The sequence below is a fragment of the Falco punctatus genome (genome assembly GCF_963210335.1).
Source record: "Falco punctatus genome assembly, chromosome: 3".
Classification (NCBI taxonomy): Eukaryota; Metazoa; Chordata; class Aves; order Falconiformes; family Falconidae; genus Falco; species Falco punctatus.
The window spans coordinates 13,807,549-13,824,851 of NC_137582.1; the positions used below are offsets into that span (position 1 = coordinate 13,807,549).

Sequence of the window (17,303 nt, forward strand, 5' to 3'; positions counted from 1 at the left end):
AGGAAGCCCCTGGTTTTGCTCCCTAGGGGGGTGTCCACGGGTGGCACAGCCTGCGGTGGGGGCAGGGTGATGTATGCCGTCTACAAGCAAGCCCACCCCCCCACGGGGCTGGAGTTCTCCATGTTCTGCAACTTCTTCTCCAATGCTGAGCGCAACTTGGTGGTGGCTGGCACTTCCCAGCTCTATGTTTATCGCCTCAACCATGACTGCGAGGTAGCATCCCCACCCCCCGAAAAAAAGCCCCCCTAAACCCTCCTTGTGCCCCTCTCCCCCCAAATTTTGAGGGGTGTGTATATCGGGGGCTGATGCTTAGGCCCGTTTTCCCTTGCAGACAGCTGCTAAAGGAGAGAGGAATGTGGGTAGGTGATGGGGCGGTGACACCCCCCCCCCCGACTCTTTTTTGGGTGATTTCCCCCTTTTTAGTGTTGAGGGGGTCCCTGTGTTGTTGGTGTGCCCATGAGAGACCTCCTGGGACTGGGGGGGTGCAGTGGGGAGAGCCGGGTTTGGAGATTTACTCCCAAGAGATGAGCTGCGGGGGGAGGTGGGGGCGGAGGCAGGGACAGCACGAAGGAAGGGCAGGGACAGGCAGGGATAGGGGTTGGGCAGGGGCGTCCCACTCCCAGAGCCGCTGGCCAATGTGGGGGTGACAGCAAGCTGGGGCAGGTGACACGGGGGTCAAGAGAGGGGATGCCCCTCGGGGAGGTCTGGGCAGCACCCCCCTGCCTGCCCTGCCCACCCTGCTCGCTCTGCCTGCTCTTTCCTGCCCGCAGAAGGCAAAGGGCACAAGGAGAAGCTGGAGCTGGTGGCCTCCTTCGCCTTCTTTGGCAACGTCATGTCCATGGCCAGTGTGCAGCTGGCGGGGGCCAAGCGGGACGCCCTGCTCCTCAGCTTCAAGGATGCCAAGGTGGGCTGGGGGCCCCCGACTCCCTGGCTGGGGGGGGGGGGGTTGGCAGGGGGGGCTCCTGCCCATCACCCCCTTCCCATTCCAGCTCTCTGTGGTGGAGTACGACCCTGGCACCCACGACCTGAAGACGCTCTCCCTCCACTACTTTGAAGAGCCGGAGCTGCGGGTGGGTGCCGATGCTGCAAGGTTTTGGGGTTCCCCCCTCGTGGTGGTGGTGGCTCCCTAAGAACTTGTGTGTCCCCTCCCTGGTTTTGCCGGCAGGACGGCTTTGTGCAGAACGTCCACATCCCCCGTGTGCGTGTGGACCCTGATGGGCGCTGCGCCGTTATGCTGATCTATGGCACCCGGCTGGTGGTCCTGCCCTTCCGCCGCGACACCCTGACAGATGAGCACGAGGGGCTGGTGGGAGAAGGGTGAGTCCCCCCATGCCGCTGCACTGCGAACCACCGCCTCCCTGCCACCCGTGGGTGCTGGGGGGTGTCTCCTGAGCTATCCCCCCGCCACCTGCAGGCAGAAGTCGAGCTTCTTGCCGAGTTACATCATCGATGTGCGGGAGCTGGACGAGAAGCTCCTCAACATCATCGACATGCAGTTCCTCTATGGCTACTATGAGCCCACCCTCCTCATCCTCTTTGAGCCCAACCAGACCTGGCCAGGGTGAGCCTCTCACGATGCCCCGGGGGGGCCCTTGCGGTGTGCCCCAGGGGTGTGACGCGGCCCTTGTCCTCGCGCAGGCGGGTGGCGGTTCGCCAGGACACGTGCAGCATCGTGGCCATCTCCCTCAACATCATGCAGAAGGTCCATCCTGTCATCTGGTCCCTCAGCAACCTGCCCTTCGACTGCACCCAGGCGCTGGCCGTCCCCAAGCCCATCGGTGAGTGACGGTGACACCACGGTGATGGCACTGTGAGACCGTCTGGTGACGGGAGGTGGTCTTTCTCTTGGCAGGAGGAGTGGTGATCTTCGCTGTCAACTCACTGCTGTACCTCAACCAGAGCGTGCCGCCCTACGGCGTGGCCCTCAACAGCCTCACCAACGGCACCACCGTCTTCCCCCTGCGTAAGGGCTGTCCTTCTCCTCCTCCTCCTCTTCATCCTCCTCCTTGTCCTTGTCCTCCTCCTCCCTGTCCTGCAGCAGGGTGGGGGCTCTCAGCTGCCCTCTCCCCACAGGCATGCAGGACGGGGTGAAGGTGACGCTGGACTGCGCCCAGGCCACCTTCATCTCCTATGACAAGATGGTCATCTCGCTGAAAGGAGGGGAGATGTAAGCTGTGGGGCTGCCGTGGAGCACCAGGGGGTGTCGGTGGGGCTATTGTGGAGCCGTATGTCCTTGTGGCCGAGGGTGCCACCGTCCCTGCCGTGTCCCCTCTGTCCCCAGCTATGTCCTAACACTGATAACAGATGGGATGAGAAGCGTCCGCTCCTTCCACTTTGACAAGGCGGCTGCCAGCGTCCTCACCACTTGTGTAAGCCCTGGCAGGGCAGAGGGGAAGGTGGGGACCCCTGTGTCCTCACTGTGGGGTCCTCTGTCATCCCCCATCCCCCCTGGCAGATGGTGACGATGGAGCCAGGGTACCTGTTCCTGGGGTCACGTCTGGGGAACTCCCTGCTGCTCAAGTACACTGAGAAGCTGCAGGAGCCCCCTGCCAACGGGGGCAAGGAGCCACCTGACCGGCAGGTGAGGTCCTGGGGGGGCCCCAAGCTCCCGCCCCAGATCCCAAACCCCATCCTGGGTCCCCAAACCCTGTTCCCAGATACCCAGACCCCCACCCCGAGTCCCCAAGCCCAGCTCCAGTGAGGGGCCCTTGGGGGCAGTGCAGCGGGGCTCCCAGCTCTCCCATCCCTGCAGGAGGAGCCCCCAGTGAAGAGGAAGCGGTCAGAGTCCTCGGGGACCTGGGCAGGTGGGTGCCAGCGCCGAGACCTCCCCCGGGAGCCACGCTGGAGGCTCCACCGGTGTGGGGAAGGGGTCTGACAGGGAAAGTGGGGTCTCAGTGTCACTGGGGGTGGTGACAGGGGATGGCACGATAGTGATGCAGGCTCCCTGTGCTGCTGGCTAGGAGGGAAGTCGGCGCCGCAGGACGAGGTGGATGAGATCGAGGTGTACGGCAGCGAGGCGCAGTCGGGCACCCAGCTTGCCACCTACTCCTTTGAGGTACCCCTGGAGGGGGGGGACACCCTGCTGCTCCCTGCTGTGTCACCCCTGCGTCCTCGTCCCCCTCATCCCTTCCCCTACAGGTCTGCGACAGCATCCTTAACATCGGCCCCTGTGCCAACGCCGCCATGGGTGAGCCGGCGTTCCTCTCAGAGGAGGTGAGTCCCGGCACGGGCTGGGCAGCCCCGGTCCCTGCCTGCCCCTGCCACAGCCCCGGTGTGGGGACAGTGTGGTGACAGCGGCCGCTTCTCCTGCTCCCAGTTTCAGAGCAGCCCGGAGCCGGACCTGGAGATCGTGCTGTGCTCTGGCTACGGCAAGAATGGAGCCCTCTCCGTGCTGCAGGTCAGGCTGCACCGCCGGTGCTGCGCTTGAGGCCAGGGGCTGCGGTGACCCCCAGGCAAAGTCGGTCCCCATGCGAGTCCTGCCCCCCACCCCCTGCCCCCCCAGCACTGTGCAAAGGCCTGCCCCGCTGGGAGCGTCCGCGGCAGGTCAGGTACCGGTGCCACAGCAAGGACCTGGGCCAAACCAGGGCTGCCCCCGAGCGCTGGGCGCTGCCTGTACCCGCCCAGCCACACCGCCCACGCCCCTGGCGCTGCCCACGCCCCCCACACCGCCCGCACTCACCTTCCCCCTCACCCGCAGAAAAGCATTCGGCCCCAGGTGGTGACCACCTTCGAGCTGCCCGGCTGCTATGACATGTGGACCGTCATCGCGCCACAGAAGAAGGAAGAGGTGGGTGGCCGTTGTCCCCCCACCGCAAGGGGACATCCATGCCCTTGTCCCGGCATGGTGGTGTTCACCAGGGCTTCTCCTTCCAGCCGGATGACGCCACGGCGGGGGAGAACGCTGAGAAGGAGCCTGCTGCCCCCAGCCCCCCTGAGGAGGACGGCAAAAGGCATGGCTTCCTCATCCTCAGCCGCGAGGACTCCACCATGGTGCGGCTGGGGCCGGGGGAGTGGCGGGGGCGCCAGGGTGGCGGCAGAGGGCTGGGTGGCACGTGGCTGTGCCAGCTGTGGTGGCTGCTGGGTGCTGGCCATGCCATGTCCAACCTGGTGTGCCCCGTCCCTCAAAGATCCTGCAGACGGGGCAGGAGATCATGGAGCTGGACACCAGCGGCTTCGCCACGCAGGGCCCCACCGTCTTTGCCGGCAACATCGGCGAGAACCGCTACATCGTCCAAGTGTCGCCGCTGGGTATCCGGCTGCTGGAAGGAGGTGGGTGCTGGTGGGTGGCGGGAGCACCCGTGGGTGCTGCGGGCCCTCCCTCCACCCCCACTGCCCCTCCCCGGCTGCAGTGAACCAGCTGCACTTCATCCCGGTGGATCTGGGCTCGCCGATTGTGCACTGCGCCGTCGCCGACCCCTACGTGGTGATCATGAGCGCCGAGGGGCAGGTCACCATGTTCGTCCTGAAGAGCGACACGTACGGGGGCCGCACGCACCGCCTCACCCTGCAGAAGCCCCAGCTACACCATGTGAGTGCTGGTAGCCAAGTTCCCCCTCGGCGAGGGGTCCTGGCGTGGCCACGCAGCCCCTGGCAGCTGCCCTCTGGTGTCCCCAGCAATCCAAGGTGATCGCGCTCTGCCTCTACCGGGACGTCAGCGGGATGTTCACCACGGAGAGCCGGGCGGCCAGCACCCGGGACGAGCTCTCCCTCCGCACCCACTCGGAGGCAGAGACCCTCATCCAGGACATCAGGTGGGCGCTGGCGGCTGCCGGTGAGGTGCTGGGGACCAGGCTGTCCCCTCATGGGTGTGCCCTGGCGGGACACGGGCGTGATGGCTCGGTGTTTTTCTCCTGGTGGGCGCAGCAACACGGTGGACGACGAGGAGGAGATGCTCTACGGGGATTCAGGGGCTCTTTTCAGCCCGGCCAAGGAGGAGCCGCGCCGCAGCAGCCTCCCCTCCACTGACCGGGACCCCCACCAGTACAAACCAGAGCCCACCCACTGGTGCGTGCTGGTGCGGGAGAACGGCGCCATGGAGGTGAGAGGCTGGTGGGGGTACCGGGGGTGTGTGTGTGGGGGACACACTGCTGCCGCGCTGTGGTGGCGAAGTTCCCTGCCCTACACCTGCCTGTGCCGTAGATCTACCAGCTGCCGGATTGGCGCCTGGTGTTCCTGGTGAAGAACTTCCCGATGGGGCAGCGGGTGCTGGTCGACAGTTCCTTTGGGCAGCCGGCGGCCCAGGGCGACGGCAAGAAGGAGGAGGTGACGCGGCAGGGGGAGCTGCCGCTGGTGAAGGAGGTGCTGCTGGTGGCACTGGGCAACCGCCAGAGCCGGCCCTACCTGCTGGTGAGGGCTGCGGGGGAGTGTGGGGGTTGGGGGGGCCAGGGGGGTGTTGGGGGCTGCGGGGGGCGGTGGGGGCCAGGGGTTGCTGGGGGGTGTTGGGGTCCGGGGGATGTGTGTTGGGGGGGGTATTTGGGATACTGGGGGGATGTTGGGGTCGTTGGGGATGCTGGGGTGTGTTGGGGATACTGGGGGGATGCTGGGGGACATTGGGGATACCAGGGGGATGCTGGGGGCTGTTGGGGGATGCTGGGGGGCATTGGGGATACTGGAGGGATGCTGGGGGGCATTTGGGATGCCAGGAGGTACTGGAGGGATGCAGGGGATGCTGAGAGATGCTGAGGGTGCCAGAGGGATGCCAGGGAGGGGGTGGTGTTGCAGATGCCGGGGGTGCTGGAGGGACGCCAGAGATGTTGGGGGATGCTGGGGGATTGTGGGCAATGCTGGAAGGATGCAGAGGGATTTCAGGGGGTGCTGGGGGTGGTAGAGGGATGCAATGGGGTGCTGGGGGTGGTAGAGGGACGCAATGGGGTGCTGGGGATGTTGGGGATGCCGGAGGGATGCTGGGAGATGTGGGGGATACCGCGGGTGTGGGTGGGATGTGTGGATGCCAGAGGGATGCCGAGGGGGATGTTGGTGATGCTGCAGGGATGCTGGGAGATACGGGGGCTGCTGGAGGGATGCTGGAGAAATATGGGGGCTGCTGGAGGGATGCTAAGGGATGCTGGGGATCCCTGGGGGATGCCTGGGGGATGTTGGGGATGCCAGAGGGATGCCGGGAGATAGGGGGAATGCTGGTGGAGGAGCAGCGGGGCTCAGCCCCCGGCTGCCTGGCAGGTGCACGTGGATCAGGAGCTGCTCATCTATGAGGCCTTCAGCCACGACTCCCAGCTGGGCCAGAGCAACCTCAAGGTCCGGTTCAAGAAGGTGAGAGGCGGGGAGGCTTTGCCAAGGCCCGTGCCACCATGGTGCTGGTGCTGCCACAGCCCCCCTGCCACGGTTTCCCCCGCCACAGGTCCCCCACAACATCAATTTTCGAGAGAAGAAGCTGAAACAGTCCAAGAAGAAGCCAGAGAGTGCAGGGGGCGAGGAGCCGGGGGGGCCCCGTGGCCGCGTCGCCCGCTTCCGCTACTTTGAGGATATCTACGGCTACTCGGGGGTGAGTGTGGTCATGGCAGGGACCAGCCGGGTCCCCCCAGTTTTGCTGAGGGTAACCGTGTGTCCCTGTCTGTCCCCCCCAAGGTTTTTATCTGTGGCCCCTCCCCGCACTGGCTCCTGGTGACTTCGCGGGGGGCCCTGCGCCTGCACCCCATGACCATCGACGGCACCGTCGAGTCATTCGCTCCCTTCCACAACATCAACTGTCCTAAGGGCTTCCTCTACTTCAACCGGCAGGTGGGACTGGGGGGTTCCAGGGGAACTTGAGGGGGTCGGGGGGGGTTCCAGGGGGGTCACAGGGTATTTGTGGCCCTCTAGGGGCATCCTGGCAAGGATTTGGGGAGTTTCGGGGGTGTCCCACAGTGTTTGGGGGGCTCTGGCAGGGTTTGGAGGGGTCATAGGGGAATTTGGGGGGTCCCGGTGGAGTTGGGGGGGCTCTGGGGGATTTTGTGGGGTCCCAGCCACACTGACGGGTTGCTGCTGGGGCAGGGGGAGCTGCGGATCAGTGTCCTGCCGGCCTACCTCTCCTACGATGCCCCGTGGCCCGTACGGAAGATCCCGCTGCGCTGCACCACGCACTACGTCGCATACCATGTGGAGTCCAAGGTGGGTCACCACGCTGCACCGGGGGTCCCTGCCTGCTGCCAGGCTGTGCTCTTCCTCCCCAGGGTGCCCCCACCCCGCCTCCTCCTCCTCCTCCTCCTTCTTCTCCAAAGTAACCCCGTCCCATTGGGAAGCCACTGAGTGCCACCGTCTCTGGGGCAGGGGATGAAGCTGGGCGGGGGGCTCCCCTGGTGTCTCCCTGTCCCTGTGCCAACGCCGGTGTTGCTGGCAGGTCTATGCTGTGGCCACCAGTGTCATCAACCCCTGCACCCGCATCCCCCGCATGACCGGGGAGGAGAAGGAGTTTGAGAGCATCGAGCGGGGTGAGTCCCCTGTTTCCCCAGCCCGTCCCCCCAGCCCTGTGTCCCCCTCGTGCTGAGCTGTGTCCCCCCCTTCCCTGCAGACGACCGCTACATCCACCCGCAGCAGGAAGCCTTCTCCATCCAGCTGATCTCCCCGGTGAGCTGGGAGACCATCCCCAACACCCGGTGAGCACTGTGGAGCTGGGCCAGGGGTGTCCACCCCTATCCCCCGACACGAAAAAAGACCCTCAGGGCTGGGTTTCACCCTTGGTTGGGGATTTGGGTCTGATCCTGCCCCCCTGTCCCCCCAGCATCGACCTGGAGGAGTGGGAGCATGTCACCTGCATGAAGACGGTGTCCCTGAAGAGTGAGGAGACGGTGTCGGGGCTGAAGGGCTACATCGCCGTTGGCACCTGCCTGATGCAGGGTGAGGAGGTGACCTGCCGTGGACGGGTGAGTGAGGGGCACCTGGGGGACACCTGGGGGTCTCATGGTACACACAGGGGTCACAGAGGTCTTGGGAGGGATGGCTGGGGGGTCTCAGGGGACACACAGGGGTCCCAGGGGTTGGGGAAGGGATGCCCAGGGGTCTCAGGGGACAGTTGAGTGTCCTGGGGGATGCATAGGGGTCTCAGGGAGGACACAAGGGTCCTAGGGGCCTTGGGGATGCTTGGGGGGGGTGGTGTCTCAGGGGACAGTTGAGGGTCTCAAGGGGGACACAAGGTTCCCAGGAATTTTAGGGGGACACCTGGAGTCCCACCCAGGGGTCTTGGGGGATACTTGGGAGTCTCGGTGGATAGTTAGGGGTCTTGGGACACACACAAGAGTCCTGGGGGACAGTCGGGGGTCTCAGGGGTCTCGGGGACAGTTGAGGGTCTCGGGTGACACCCAGGTGTCTCAGGGGACACACAAGGTTCCCAGGGATTTTGGGGGGACACCCAGGCTCCCACCCCAGGAGTCTTGGGGAACAGTTGGGGGTCTTGGGTGACACCTGGGAGTCTCAGGGGACAGTCGGGTCTCAGGGGACATACAAGGTTTCCAGGGATCTCAGGATTCCACTGAGGACTCATATCCAGGGGTCTTGGGGGATACCCAGGGGGGCTGTTGGGGCTTCCAGGGGACACCCATAGGTCTTGGGGGGCCACTGGGGGCAGGGGGCCTGGCACAGGGAGGGCTGCCCCCACCCCTGCCCACACTGCTGCCCTGCACTGGGCTGGGGGTGGCCCAGCTCCTGCATGTCCCTGTGTCCCCCCAGATCCTCATCATGGACATCATCGAGGTGGTGCCGGAGCCAGGGCAGCCGCTGACCAAGAACAAGTTCAAAGTCTTGTACGAGAAGGAACAGAAGGGTCCGGTCACCGCCCTCTGCCACTGCAATGGCTACCTCGTCTCAGCCATCGGCCAGAAGGTGAGGGGCCACCGAGGGGCTGGGGACCCCCCATGGGGCCAGGGCACCCTCTGTGGGGACACAGAGGGGCTGGGGACCCCCCATGGGGACACAGAGGGGCTGGGGACCCCCCTATGGGGATGCTGTGGGGTTGGGGATCCCCCGTGGGCTGTCCGAGTGGCCACCGTGGGGCCACAGACTCCTCTGTGGGGCCACCAGAGGGCCAGGGGACACTCTGTGGGGCCTCTAAGGGGCTGGGGACCACCCCCATGGGAACACTGTGAGGTTGGGGACCCCCTTTAGCATATCCATGGGGCCACTGTGGAGTTGAGGACCCTCCGTGGGGCATCCGTGAGGCCACCACAGAGCCAGGGGACCCTCCAGGGGTCCACCAAGGGGCTGGGGACCCCTACAATGGGCCCATCAAGGGGTTGGGGACCCTCTGTAAGGTGTCCGTGAGGCTGCCCTGGGGCCATGGGCCCACCGAGGGGTTGGGGACCCTCTGTGGTGCCACGGCAGGTTTGGGGTGTCACCTGTGTCCCCCCGTTTCCCCACTGCAGATCTTCCTGTGGAGCCTGAAGGACAATGACCTGACGGGGATGGCCTTCATCGACACCCAGCTCTACATCCACCAGATGATCAGCGTCAAGAACTTCATCCTGGCTGCCGACCTGATGAAGAGCATCTCCTTGCTGCGCTACCAGGAGGAGAGCAAGACCCTCTCCCTTGTTAGCCGGGTAAGCTGTCGCGGTGGTGGGGGCGGCACGAAGCTGGCTCACCGCCCCGGCACGACCGCAGCGAGCCGATGGGTTGGTTTTTTTCCCCTTGCAGGACGCAAAGCCCCTGGAGGTGTACAGCGTGGACTTCATGGTGGACAGCACCCAGCTGGGCTTCCTGGGTCCGTGGCTGTGCTGCCGTGGCAGCGGGAGCGGTCTGGCGGGCTCCGGCAATGCCGGTGTTTTCAGCTCTCCAGTAAAACTCTTCGTCTTCCCGCAGTGTCCGACCGTGACCGCAACCTCCTGGTGTACATGTACCTGCCGGAAGGTGAGGGGCTGCTGGGGGGGGCTCGCTGGGTGCTGCGCCGGAGCGGGGCTGTGCCGGATCGGGGCTGGACCAGTGCCATGCTGGGCTGTGTGGTGCCACGCCGTGATGTGCCGCCCCTCCGCAGCCAAGGAGAGCTTTGGCGGGATGCGGCTGCTGCGGCGCGCCGACTTCCACGTGGGCGCCCACGTCAACACGTTCTGGCGGACGCCGTGTCGCGGCGCTGCCGATGGCCCCAACAAGAAAACCAGCGCCTGGGAGAACAAGCACATCACCTGGTTTGGTGAGTCCCGGGTGCTCGGGCTGGGGGCGGGTGGGTGGGGGTGGGCTGCCAGGATTGGGGGTGCAGGGGTGCTGCAGGGCTCGGGGTCCTCGGGTTTGGGGTGCCGGCATCGGCAGCACCCCAGGTTTTGGGGTGCAGGTGGCGCCCCACTCCCCTTCCCCATGCCGGGGCTCCCCCGCTGCCTGCAGGGTCATGGCACTGGGGGGCTTGACCCCCCCCCACAACCCCCCGGGCCCCCCTGACGGCCCCTCACAGCCACACTGGACGGGGGCATCGGGCTGCTGCTGCCCATGCAGGAGAAGACGTACCGGCGGCTGCTGATGCTGCAGAACGCGCTCAGCACCATGCTGCCCCACCATGCTGGCCTCAACCCCCGCGCCTTCAGGTACCGCGCCCCGCGCCTCCTCCCCATCCTGTGCTGCGCCCGCTTGTGCCCCACGGCTGCGCTGGTGCTGTGGGGTGTCACTGGGAGGTCCCCGGTGCCGGTGCCACCCCGCGGCGGTCACCCGCAGGCTGCTGCACGTGGACCGGCGCATCCTGCAGAACGCGGTGCGCAACGTTCTGGACGGGGAGCTGCTGAACCGCTACCTCTACCTCAGCACTATGGAGCGCGGCGAGCTGGCCAAGAAGATCGGCACCACGCCCGACATCGTCAGTGGGGCTGGGGCCGGGGTGTGGGGCAGGGCCATGGGGCAAGGGCAGAGCTGTGGGGCAGGGCCGTGGGGTGTGGGATGTGGGGCAGGCTGCCCTCAGCACCACAGGTCTCTGCCATGCACATGCTGTGTGCTGGGGCTCCCTGCCCCACGCGCTGCACCCCATAGAGATGCACGTGCCCCCCACCCCCCTGACGCTTCTTCCCCCCCCCCCGCCCCCCCACAGATCCTGGAGGACCTGCTGGAGATCGACCGGGTGACGGCTCACTTCTGAGGGACCCCCAGCCCCCCCAGCCCCAGAACTTTTATAAAGAAAAGAGGAAAAGCAGCCCTGTGGCATGTCTGTTCCCGGGGGGCCGGGGGTTTATTGGGGGACAGGGCCACGGGCCCCCTACGCCCGCAGGTACTCGTAGAGCTGCTGGCTGTGGGGCAGCACCCCACAGGCCGCCAGGAGCCGCAGGGCCGAGGCTGTCAGCTTCATGGCGATGCTCTCCAGCCTGTGGGGGGCACGGGGGGGCTGTGGCAGCCCCTACAGCCTTGTTCCCCCCCCCCCCTTTTTTCCCCCCTTATCTCCCCCTTATTCCCCTCCTTTTCCTTCCCCTCCCCACCTTTCCCTCTTTTCCTCCCCCTTTTTTTTCCATATCACCCCCTTTTCCTTCCCGTTATCCCCTCCCTTTTCCTTCCCCTAATCCCCTTTTTTCTTCCTCTTATCCCTCCACCCTTTTCCTTCCCCCCCATTTTTTCCTCCCCCTTTCCCCCTTACTCTCCCCTTTTTTCTTTCCCTTCCCCTTTCTCCCCCCTCACCTCAGCGCCACCTCGAACTTGAGGCTCTCCCAGGCGGCCCTGGCCCATCGCGCCGCGCTGCTGCCGGCGATGCCGGAGGCTCTGTCCGCGCTCAGCCGGCTCCAGCTCCGCACGGCGCTGCCGGGGGGTTGGGTTTTCCCCCCCAATTTTTATTTATTTATTTTACGCGTGCCCACCCACCCCCTGCCCCCTCCCCTGCCCCGTTACCTCCTGGCCATGAGGAAGTATCGGTCAACGGGGGCGCCCAGGGCGGCGTTGATGCTGCGGACGGTGTTGATGTTGCGGAAGACGAGCAGCATGGGCCGGGGCAGCGCGCGCAGGACGCTTACCACACGCTCGAAGCGCTGGGCTGCCATCTCCTGCATGTAGGCGCGTTCCTCCCGCGTCAGCGCCGCACCCAGCGCCAGCGTCCCCGCTGGCAGCGGCCGCTGCATCAGGATCTCGCAGAAAAGGAAATAATCTGGGGGGGGGGGGGGACACACACGACGGCGACGGGGACACAGTGAGGGATGAGGTGGGGCTCTGGGGTGGGACACATGGGGGGACGCGGCCGCCTGCTCACCCTCGACGCCCAGCTCGGCCGAGCGCAGCCGCATGGCGGTGTCATCGCGCAGGACAATGGCGCGCCAGAGCTGGCACAGCGCCGCGCGGTCCCTGCGGCCATGCCGGCCCTCAGCAGGGTGTCCCCCACTGGGGACCTCCCCATCGGGTCCCACCTCCCCTTGAGGTCCCACCCCCCCATGAGGTCCCACCCCTGATTTTGGGGATCCTCCTTGCTATAAGGGGCAACTCCCACCCCCTACCCCCCCCCCATTTCTGAACAGTTTCCCCCAGCTTGGGGACCTCCCCACCCAGTTTAGGGACATCTCTGATTCGGGGACTCCCCAACGATTTTGGGGACCACCCCTCAATATTGGGAACAGCTGCCCCAAGTTTTGGGACATTCCCCCAAAATTTGGAGGCACACCCCCCCCACACACACACACACTTGGGTACCCACCTCTTTTTTGGCATACCGGCAATTTTGCCCCACCCCCAGTTTTAGGGAACGGACCCACACACACACCTTGGTGACCCCCCCGCTTGGCCCCCACCTTTCACTGAGGAACTCGTAGAGGCCGTGGTCCAGCAGGACGATCTGGGCTTTGCCGTCGGGGCCGCGTCGCACCAGCACTGAAGGGGAGCGTGTTGGGGGGCACGCCGCAGCCCCCGGGACCCCCCAAGGACTCTACCCCCTCCTGACAGACCCACACACACTCCTTAGGCCACCCCCCCAATCCTTAGGGCCCCCAACCTCCTTGCCCCCTCCCCCCAGTCCTTACGGTACCCCCCTCCTCGGGACCCCCGTACCGTTCCCAGGGTGGGGGTCAGCGTGGATGAAGCCGGTGTAGAAGATCTGCTCGGCGAACACCCGGATCAGCTTGTCGGCGGCCTGTGGGGGCAGCCGGCTCCATCCTGGGACCCATGGGGATCCCCCGGAGACCCTCCAAGAAACCCCAGGAAAATCCCCTGGACCCCCTAAGGATACCCCAAGACCTGCCAGGAAACCCCCTTGGGATCCCCGTCGGGGATACCCCTGACCCCTCCCCCCCCCCTCCCAAGACCTCCTAGGACACTCCCAGGGACCCCCATGGGCTCCCCAGAACACCTCAAGACTTGAGGACTCCCCAAGGGACACCAGGACACCTCATAGACACCCCCATGATTCCCCCCAAGACCCCGAGGACCCCCCCAGGAACCCCAGGACTCCTCAGAGACCCCCTAGGGACCCCAAAACCTTCCACAGACTATCCAGGGACCCCAGGACCCATCAGAGACCCCTCCAGGACACCCCCAAGACCCAAGGACACTTCTAGGGACCCCAAGACCCCTCAGAGACCCCCCCAGGATCCCCCCAAGACCCAAGGACACCCCTAGGGACCCCCGGACCCCTCAGAGACCCACAGGGACCCCCCAGAGTTCCCAGGCCCCCCCCAGCCGGCCCCGGCTCTCACGTCCTGCACGCCCAGGCCCTGGCTGCGGATCCCCTCCACGTTGGTGATCTTGCAGCCCTCGCAGAAATCGGCCGTCAGCACCCGCTGGGGACAGTGACAGGACAGCGTCACCCTCCCCAGGTCCCCCCCTGGTGCCCGACCACCCCCTCGGGGGGTGTCCCCTTGTCCGCTCCCCCCCCCACACCTTGCTGCACTTGTCCCAGTGCACACGCGGCACCACCACGTAGGTACAGTGCCGCAGGTCCCGTGCGCAGCGCTCCGCGTTCCGTCCCTCGTTCTCGAAGTCCAGCTCCCGTGCCAGTGTCCCTTTCAGCTCCTGGGGGGGGTGCCAGGGGGTGGGTTCGGGGGTCTGGGGGTCCGGGGGGTCCGGGTGCCCCCACACGGTACCTGCAGCACCCAGCCCAGGGCAAAGCCAGGGTGCATGAACTGGACGATGCGCAGCAGCAGCTCCAGCGTCCGGATGTCACCCTCGAAGCGGTCGCGCAGATCGATGTATTGAACCTGGGGGGCGCAGGGACGGGGGCGCTGCTGTGGGGGTCCCCAAGGGCTGGCACCTGTCCCCAACCAGGGGGGCGCGGGGACAGGGGCGCTGCCGTGGGGGTCCCCAAGGGCTGGCATCTGTCCCCAACCAGGGGGGCACGGGGTCAGGGGCGCTGCTGCGGGGCTCCCCAAGGGCTGGCACCTGTCCCCATCCGTGGGTCCCACCTTGACGGCAACGGGGGTCCCGTCCTGCAGCGTGGCGCGGTGCACCTGGGCCAGGCTGGCCGCTGCCACCGGCTCGTAGTCGAACTCCTGGAAGAGCCCGGCCGCCGTCGTCTGGAAATCCTCCAGGAACAGCTCGTCCACCTGCGGGGATGGGGACGGGGACACGGGGGAGCGGGACACGGGGGCAGTGATGGGACGTGGACAGGACGCGGACGGCATCAGAATGGGGACAGAGTGGCAATGGGGGTGGGGACAGGACAGGGATGGTGTGGGGACAGGGATGGGCACAGGGACAGGACAAGGATGGCGTGGGGACAGGGACAGCACAGGGATGGGGGCAAAGTGGGGACACGGGGACAGTGGTAGGACGTGGACAGGACACAGATGCTGTGGGGATGGGGACAGAGCAGCAATGGGGATGGGGACAGGGACAGCACAGGGATGGGGGCAAAGTGGGTACATGGGGACAGTGGCGGGATGCAGATGGTGTGGGGAAGGGGTGGGCATGGGGACAGAGATATGGGGACAGGACAGGGGTGGGGGCAGGGATGGGACAGGATGGGAACTGGGACAGCGACAGGACATGGACAGTGTGGGGAAGGGGACAGGGATGGGGCAGGGACATGGGGATGGGAATGGGGGCAGGACAGGAACGGTGTGGGGACACGGATGGGGACAGCATGTGGATGGGGACGCAGTGGGGACACATACTGGACAAGGACAGTGCAGGACAGGGATGGGGACATGGGGACAGCGTGGGGGTGAAGACAGGACAGGAACAAGAATGGGGACAGAGGGGGGAGGGGGATGGGGACAGGGACTGGACAAGGACAGTGTGGGGACAGGAAGGGGGACATGGGGATGATGATGGGACAGGGATGGGAACATGGGGATGGGAAGAGTGGGGACAATGACAGGACAATACCAGGAACAGCATGGGGACGGTGTGGGGACAAAGAACAGGACAGGGACAAGGGTGGGAACAGCGTGGGGACAGGGACTGGACAAGGACAGAGCGGGGACAGGGGGACGAGCACAGGACGGGGACAGTGCGGGGGACAGGGAGGGGACAGGGCAGGAGGGCATCTGGGGAGACCCCCGCGCCGAGGGGCTCCCCCGGCAGCAGCGGCGGGTGGGGGCTGCGGCGTCCCCACGGGGTCCCCAGGGTGTCCCCGCGGGTCCCCACCTCGCGGTAGCCGCGGCGCAGAGCCTGGTCCTCGAGGCGGCGCAGGGTGGCGGCGAACTCGGGGGGCAGCAGGTGGTTGAAGGCGCAGAGCCCCTGCCCCAGCTTGATGTAGAGCCCCCCGTTGCGCAGGGCCCCCCGCAGCAGCCGCTCCGCTGCGCGCTGGTGGCACCGCGACATCCCCGCCGTGAACGCTGCGCTGTCCTGGGGGCACCAGCACCCTGAGCGCCCCAACTGCCCCTGAGCCCCCCAAGCACCTGCCCAGCCCCCCAAGCCCCAACCCCACAACGAGACTCTGAGCCCCCCAATGGGCTACTGAGACCCCCACCAGGTCAGCAAGCCCCCCAGTTGCCCCCTGAGCCCCCAACCCACCTCCTGCAGCCCCCCAATCGCCCCCTGAGCCCCCCAACCAGCCCCAGAACCCCCAACTGGCCCCTGAGCCCCCAACCCACCTCCTCCAGCCTCCCAACCGCCCCCTGAACCCCCAACCCACCTCCCCCCTGAGCCCCCCACCCACCTCCTCCAGCCCCCGCAGTGCCACATTGGCTGTCCACCAGTAATCCAGCGAGATGTGGACACCGACAACCAGTGACCTGGGGGGAAGACGGGCAGTGTCGGGGGTGGGGCACAGCTCAGGGGGACCCCTGTGTCCCCCGCCCCGTCCCCCACCTGCCGAAGCGTCCCACGCCGTCCAGCAGCAGCCAGAGCCGGCGGCGGTCGCGGCGCTCTGCCCGCAGGTACCAGGCGGCCGCGGGCAGCCCCAGCCCCAGCGCCAGCAGCGCGGGAGCCAGCAGCGCCCCACGGCGCCTGTGGGGCCGTCAGACCCTGCCCCATAGCGCTGCCCCACAGCCCCCTGCCCCATAGTGCTACCCCACAGCCCCCTGCCCAATAGCTCCGCCCCACAGCCCCCTGCCCCATAGTGCTGCCCCATAGCCCCACCTCGCAGCCCCCCATCCCGTAGCCCCCTGCCCCATAGCCCCGCCCCGCAGCCTCCCGCGCACCACAGCCCCCCCCGCCCCACGTACTCCACACCTCCCCACTGCGCCTCACAGCCCGTACCCGAGCCCCACGTCCCCCCTGTGCCCGAAGCCCGACCCCCCCACATGTCCTCCATGTGCCCCACTTCCCCCCTCCCCCCCCCCGCCCCACAGCTCACCGGGGGGCCGGGGGGGCGGCCCGGGCGCGCGCCGGGTGCCGCTGCAGTGCCGCGGGGCGCAGGCGGCAGAGCCGCACCTGGGGGGGGCGGGGCGGGGGCGGGGGGGCTCGGTGGGACGCCCGGGGTCACCCCACGCGCAGGGAACGCGCGGGGCACGCGGCCCCACACGCGGCCCCCCATGGGTGCCCTCCCCAGCGTGCCGGGGGGCCCGGAGGGCTTCGGTGGACCTGGGGGTCCCGGGAGGGGGTCGGGGATCCGGGGAGCTCCGGGGGTCCCGGGGGGGGTCCCGGGGGTTAGGGGTGTCCCGAGGTGAGGATGGGGTCCCGGGGGGGATCCCGGGGGGTGCGCGTCCCGGGGGGTGTCCCAGGAGGTGGGGGTGTCCCGGGGGTCCCGGGGGGGTTAAGGGTGGGGGTGGGGTTCCGGAGGGGTTTGGGCAGGGTGGGGGTGTCCTGGGAGGGTCCCGGGGGGGTCGGGGAGTGGGGGTGTCCCGGGGGTCCCCGGGGGTCCCGGCCCCGCCCTCACCGCCGCGCGCAGCCCCATCGTGCTCCGCCGTCACCCGCCGCCGCCGCGGGACGGCCCCGCCCCCCGCGCGCCCCCATTGGCCCGCACTCCCACCGCCGCGCACGGACCGCGCTCCCATTGGTTGCGGGGCAGGGCGGGCACCGGAACTGCCACGCCTCCTCCAGAGCAGTGC

At 67.1% G+C, this 17,303-nt stretch overlaps 2 protein-coding genes across 4 annotated transcripts; one reads left to right on the forward strand and one right to left on the reverse strand.

Annotated features, from left to right (window-relative positions):
- The first annotated feature begins 26 nt into the window (after window positions 1-26).
- Window positions 27-11,095, forward strand: CPSF1 (cleavage and polyadenylation specific factor 1). 2 transcript variants are annotated; one of them, XM_080378866.1, is made up of 37 exons: window positions 27-213; window positions 332-359; window positions 771-904; window positions 990-1,070; window positions 1,166-1,317; window positions 1,415-1,561; window positions 1,639-1,778; window positions 1,853-1,963; window positions 2,074-2,167; window positions 2,282-2,369; window positions 2,456-2,581; window positions 2,753-2,804; window positions 2,961-3,055; window positions 3,139-3,213; window positions 3,317-3,397; window positions 3,698-3,787; window positions 3,874-3,990; window positions 4,128-4,269; window positions 4,350-4,528; window positions 4,615-4,751; window positions 4,864-5,038; window positions 5,140-5,346; window positions 6,178-6,267; window positions 6,356-6,499; window positions 6,583-6,735; window positions 6,988-7,104; window positions 7,334-7,424; window positions 7,505-7,589; window positions 7,715-7,856; window positions 8,659-8,811; window positions 9,351-9,527; window positions 9,622-9,688; window positions 9,787-9,834; window positions 9,959-10,114; window positions 10,370-10,499; window positions 10,627-10,765; window positions 10,994-11,095. In XM_080378866.1, exons 1-37 carry the CDS (start codon window positions 70-72, stop codon window positions 11,039-11,041), a joined length of 4,335 nt encoding a protein of 1,444 aa, XP_080234992.1. In that variant the 5' UTR covers window positions 27-69; the 3' UTR covers window positions 11,042-11,095. The 2 variants fall into 2 exon arrangements, 1 of the variants encoding a protein (XP_080234992.1); XR_013926668.1 differs by lacking the exon at window positions 10,994-11,095 and having other exon boundaries at window positions 10,303-10,499; window positions 10,627-10,647.
- Window positions 11,096-11,103: 8 nt separating this feature from the next.
- On the reverse strand, window positions 11,104-17,189 carry ADCK5 (aarF domain containing kinase 5). 2 transcript variants are annotated; one of them, XM_080378875.1, is made up of 15 exons: window positions 17,132-17,189; window positions 16,610-16,686; window positions 16,123-16,260; window positions 15,971-16,046; window positions 15,457-15,657; window positions 14,271-14,411; window positions 13,953-14,066; window positions 13,750-13,881; window positions 13,566-13,649; window positions 12,922-13,003; window positions 12,666-12,744; window positions 12,134-12,225; window positions 11,779-12,031; window positions 11,572-11,688; window positions 11,104-11,264 (listed from the first exon to the last, which is right to left on the reverse strand). In XM_080378875.1, exons 1-15 carry the CDS (start codon window positions 17,147-17,149, stop codon window positions 11,159-11,161), a joined length of 1,710 nt encoding a protein of 569 aa, XP_080235001.1. In that variant the 5' UTR covers window positions 17,150-17,189; the 3' UTR covers window positions 11,104-11,158. The 2 variants fall into 2 exon arrangements, with proteins under 2 accessions (XP_080235001.1, XP_080235002.1); XM_080378876.1 differs by lacking the exons at window positions 11,104-11,264; window positions 12,134-12,225.
- Window positions 17,190-17,303: the final 114 nt, after the last annotated feature.

Coding starts and splice junctions, on each gene's coding strand:
- ADCK5 (XM_080378875.1), bottom strand. Junction 16,261..16,609: donor GCCGCCCCCCCGGCCCCCCG/GTGAGCTGTGGG, acceptor ACGGCCCCACAG/GCGCCGTGGGGCGCTGCTGG. Junction 13,650..13,749: donor ACTGGGACAAGTGCAGCAAG/GTGTGGGGGGGG, acceptor CACTGTCCCCAG/CGGGTGCTGACGGCCGATTT.
- CPSF1 (XM_080378866.1), top strand. CDS start 70: ATGTATGCCGTCTACAAGCAAGCCCACCCCCCCACGGGGCTGGAGTTC. Junction 2,168..2,281: donor TCGCTGAAAGGAGGGGAGAT/GTAAGCTGTGGG, acceptor CTCTGTCCCCAG/CTATGTCCTAACACTGATAA. Junction 6,268..6,355: donor TCAAGGTCCGGTTCAAGAAG/GTGAGAGGCGGG, acceptor CCCCCGCCACAG/GTCCCCCACAACATCAATTT.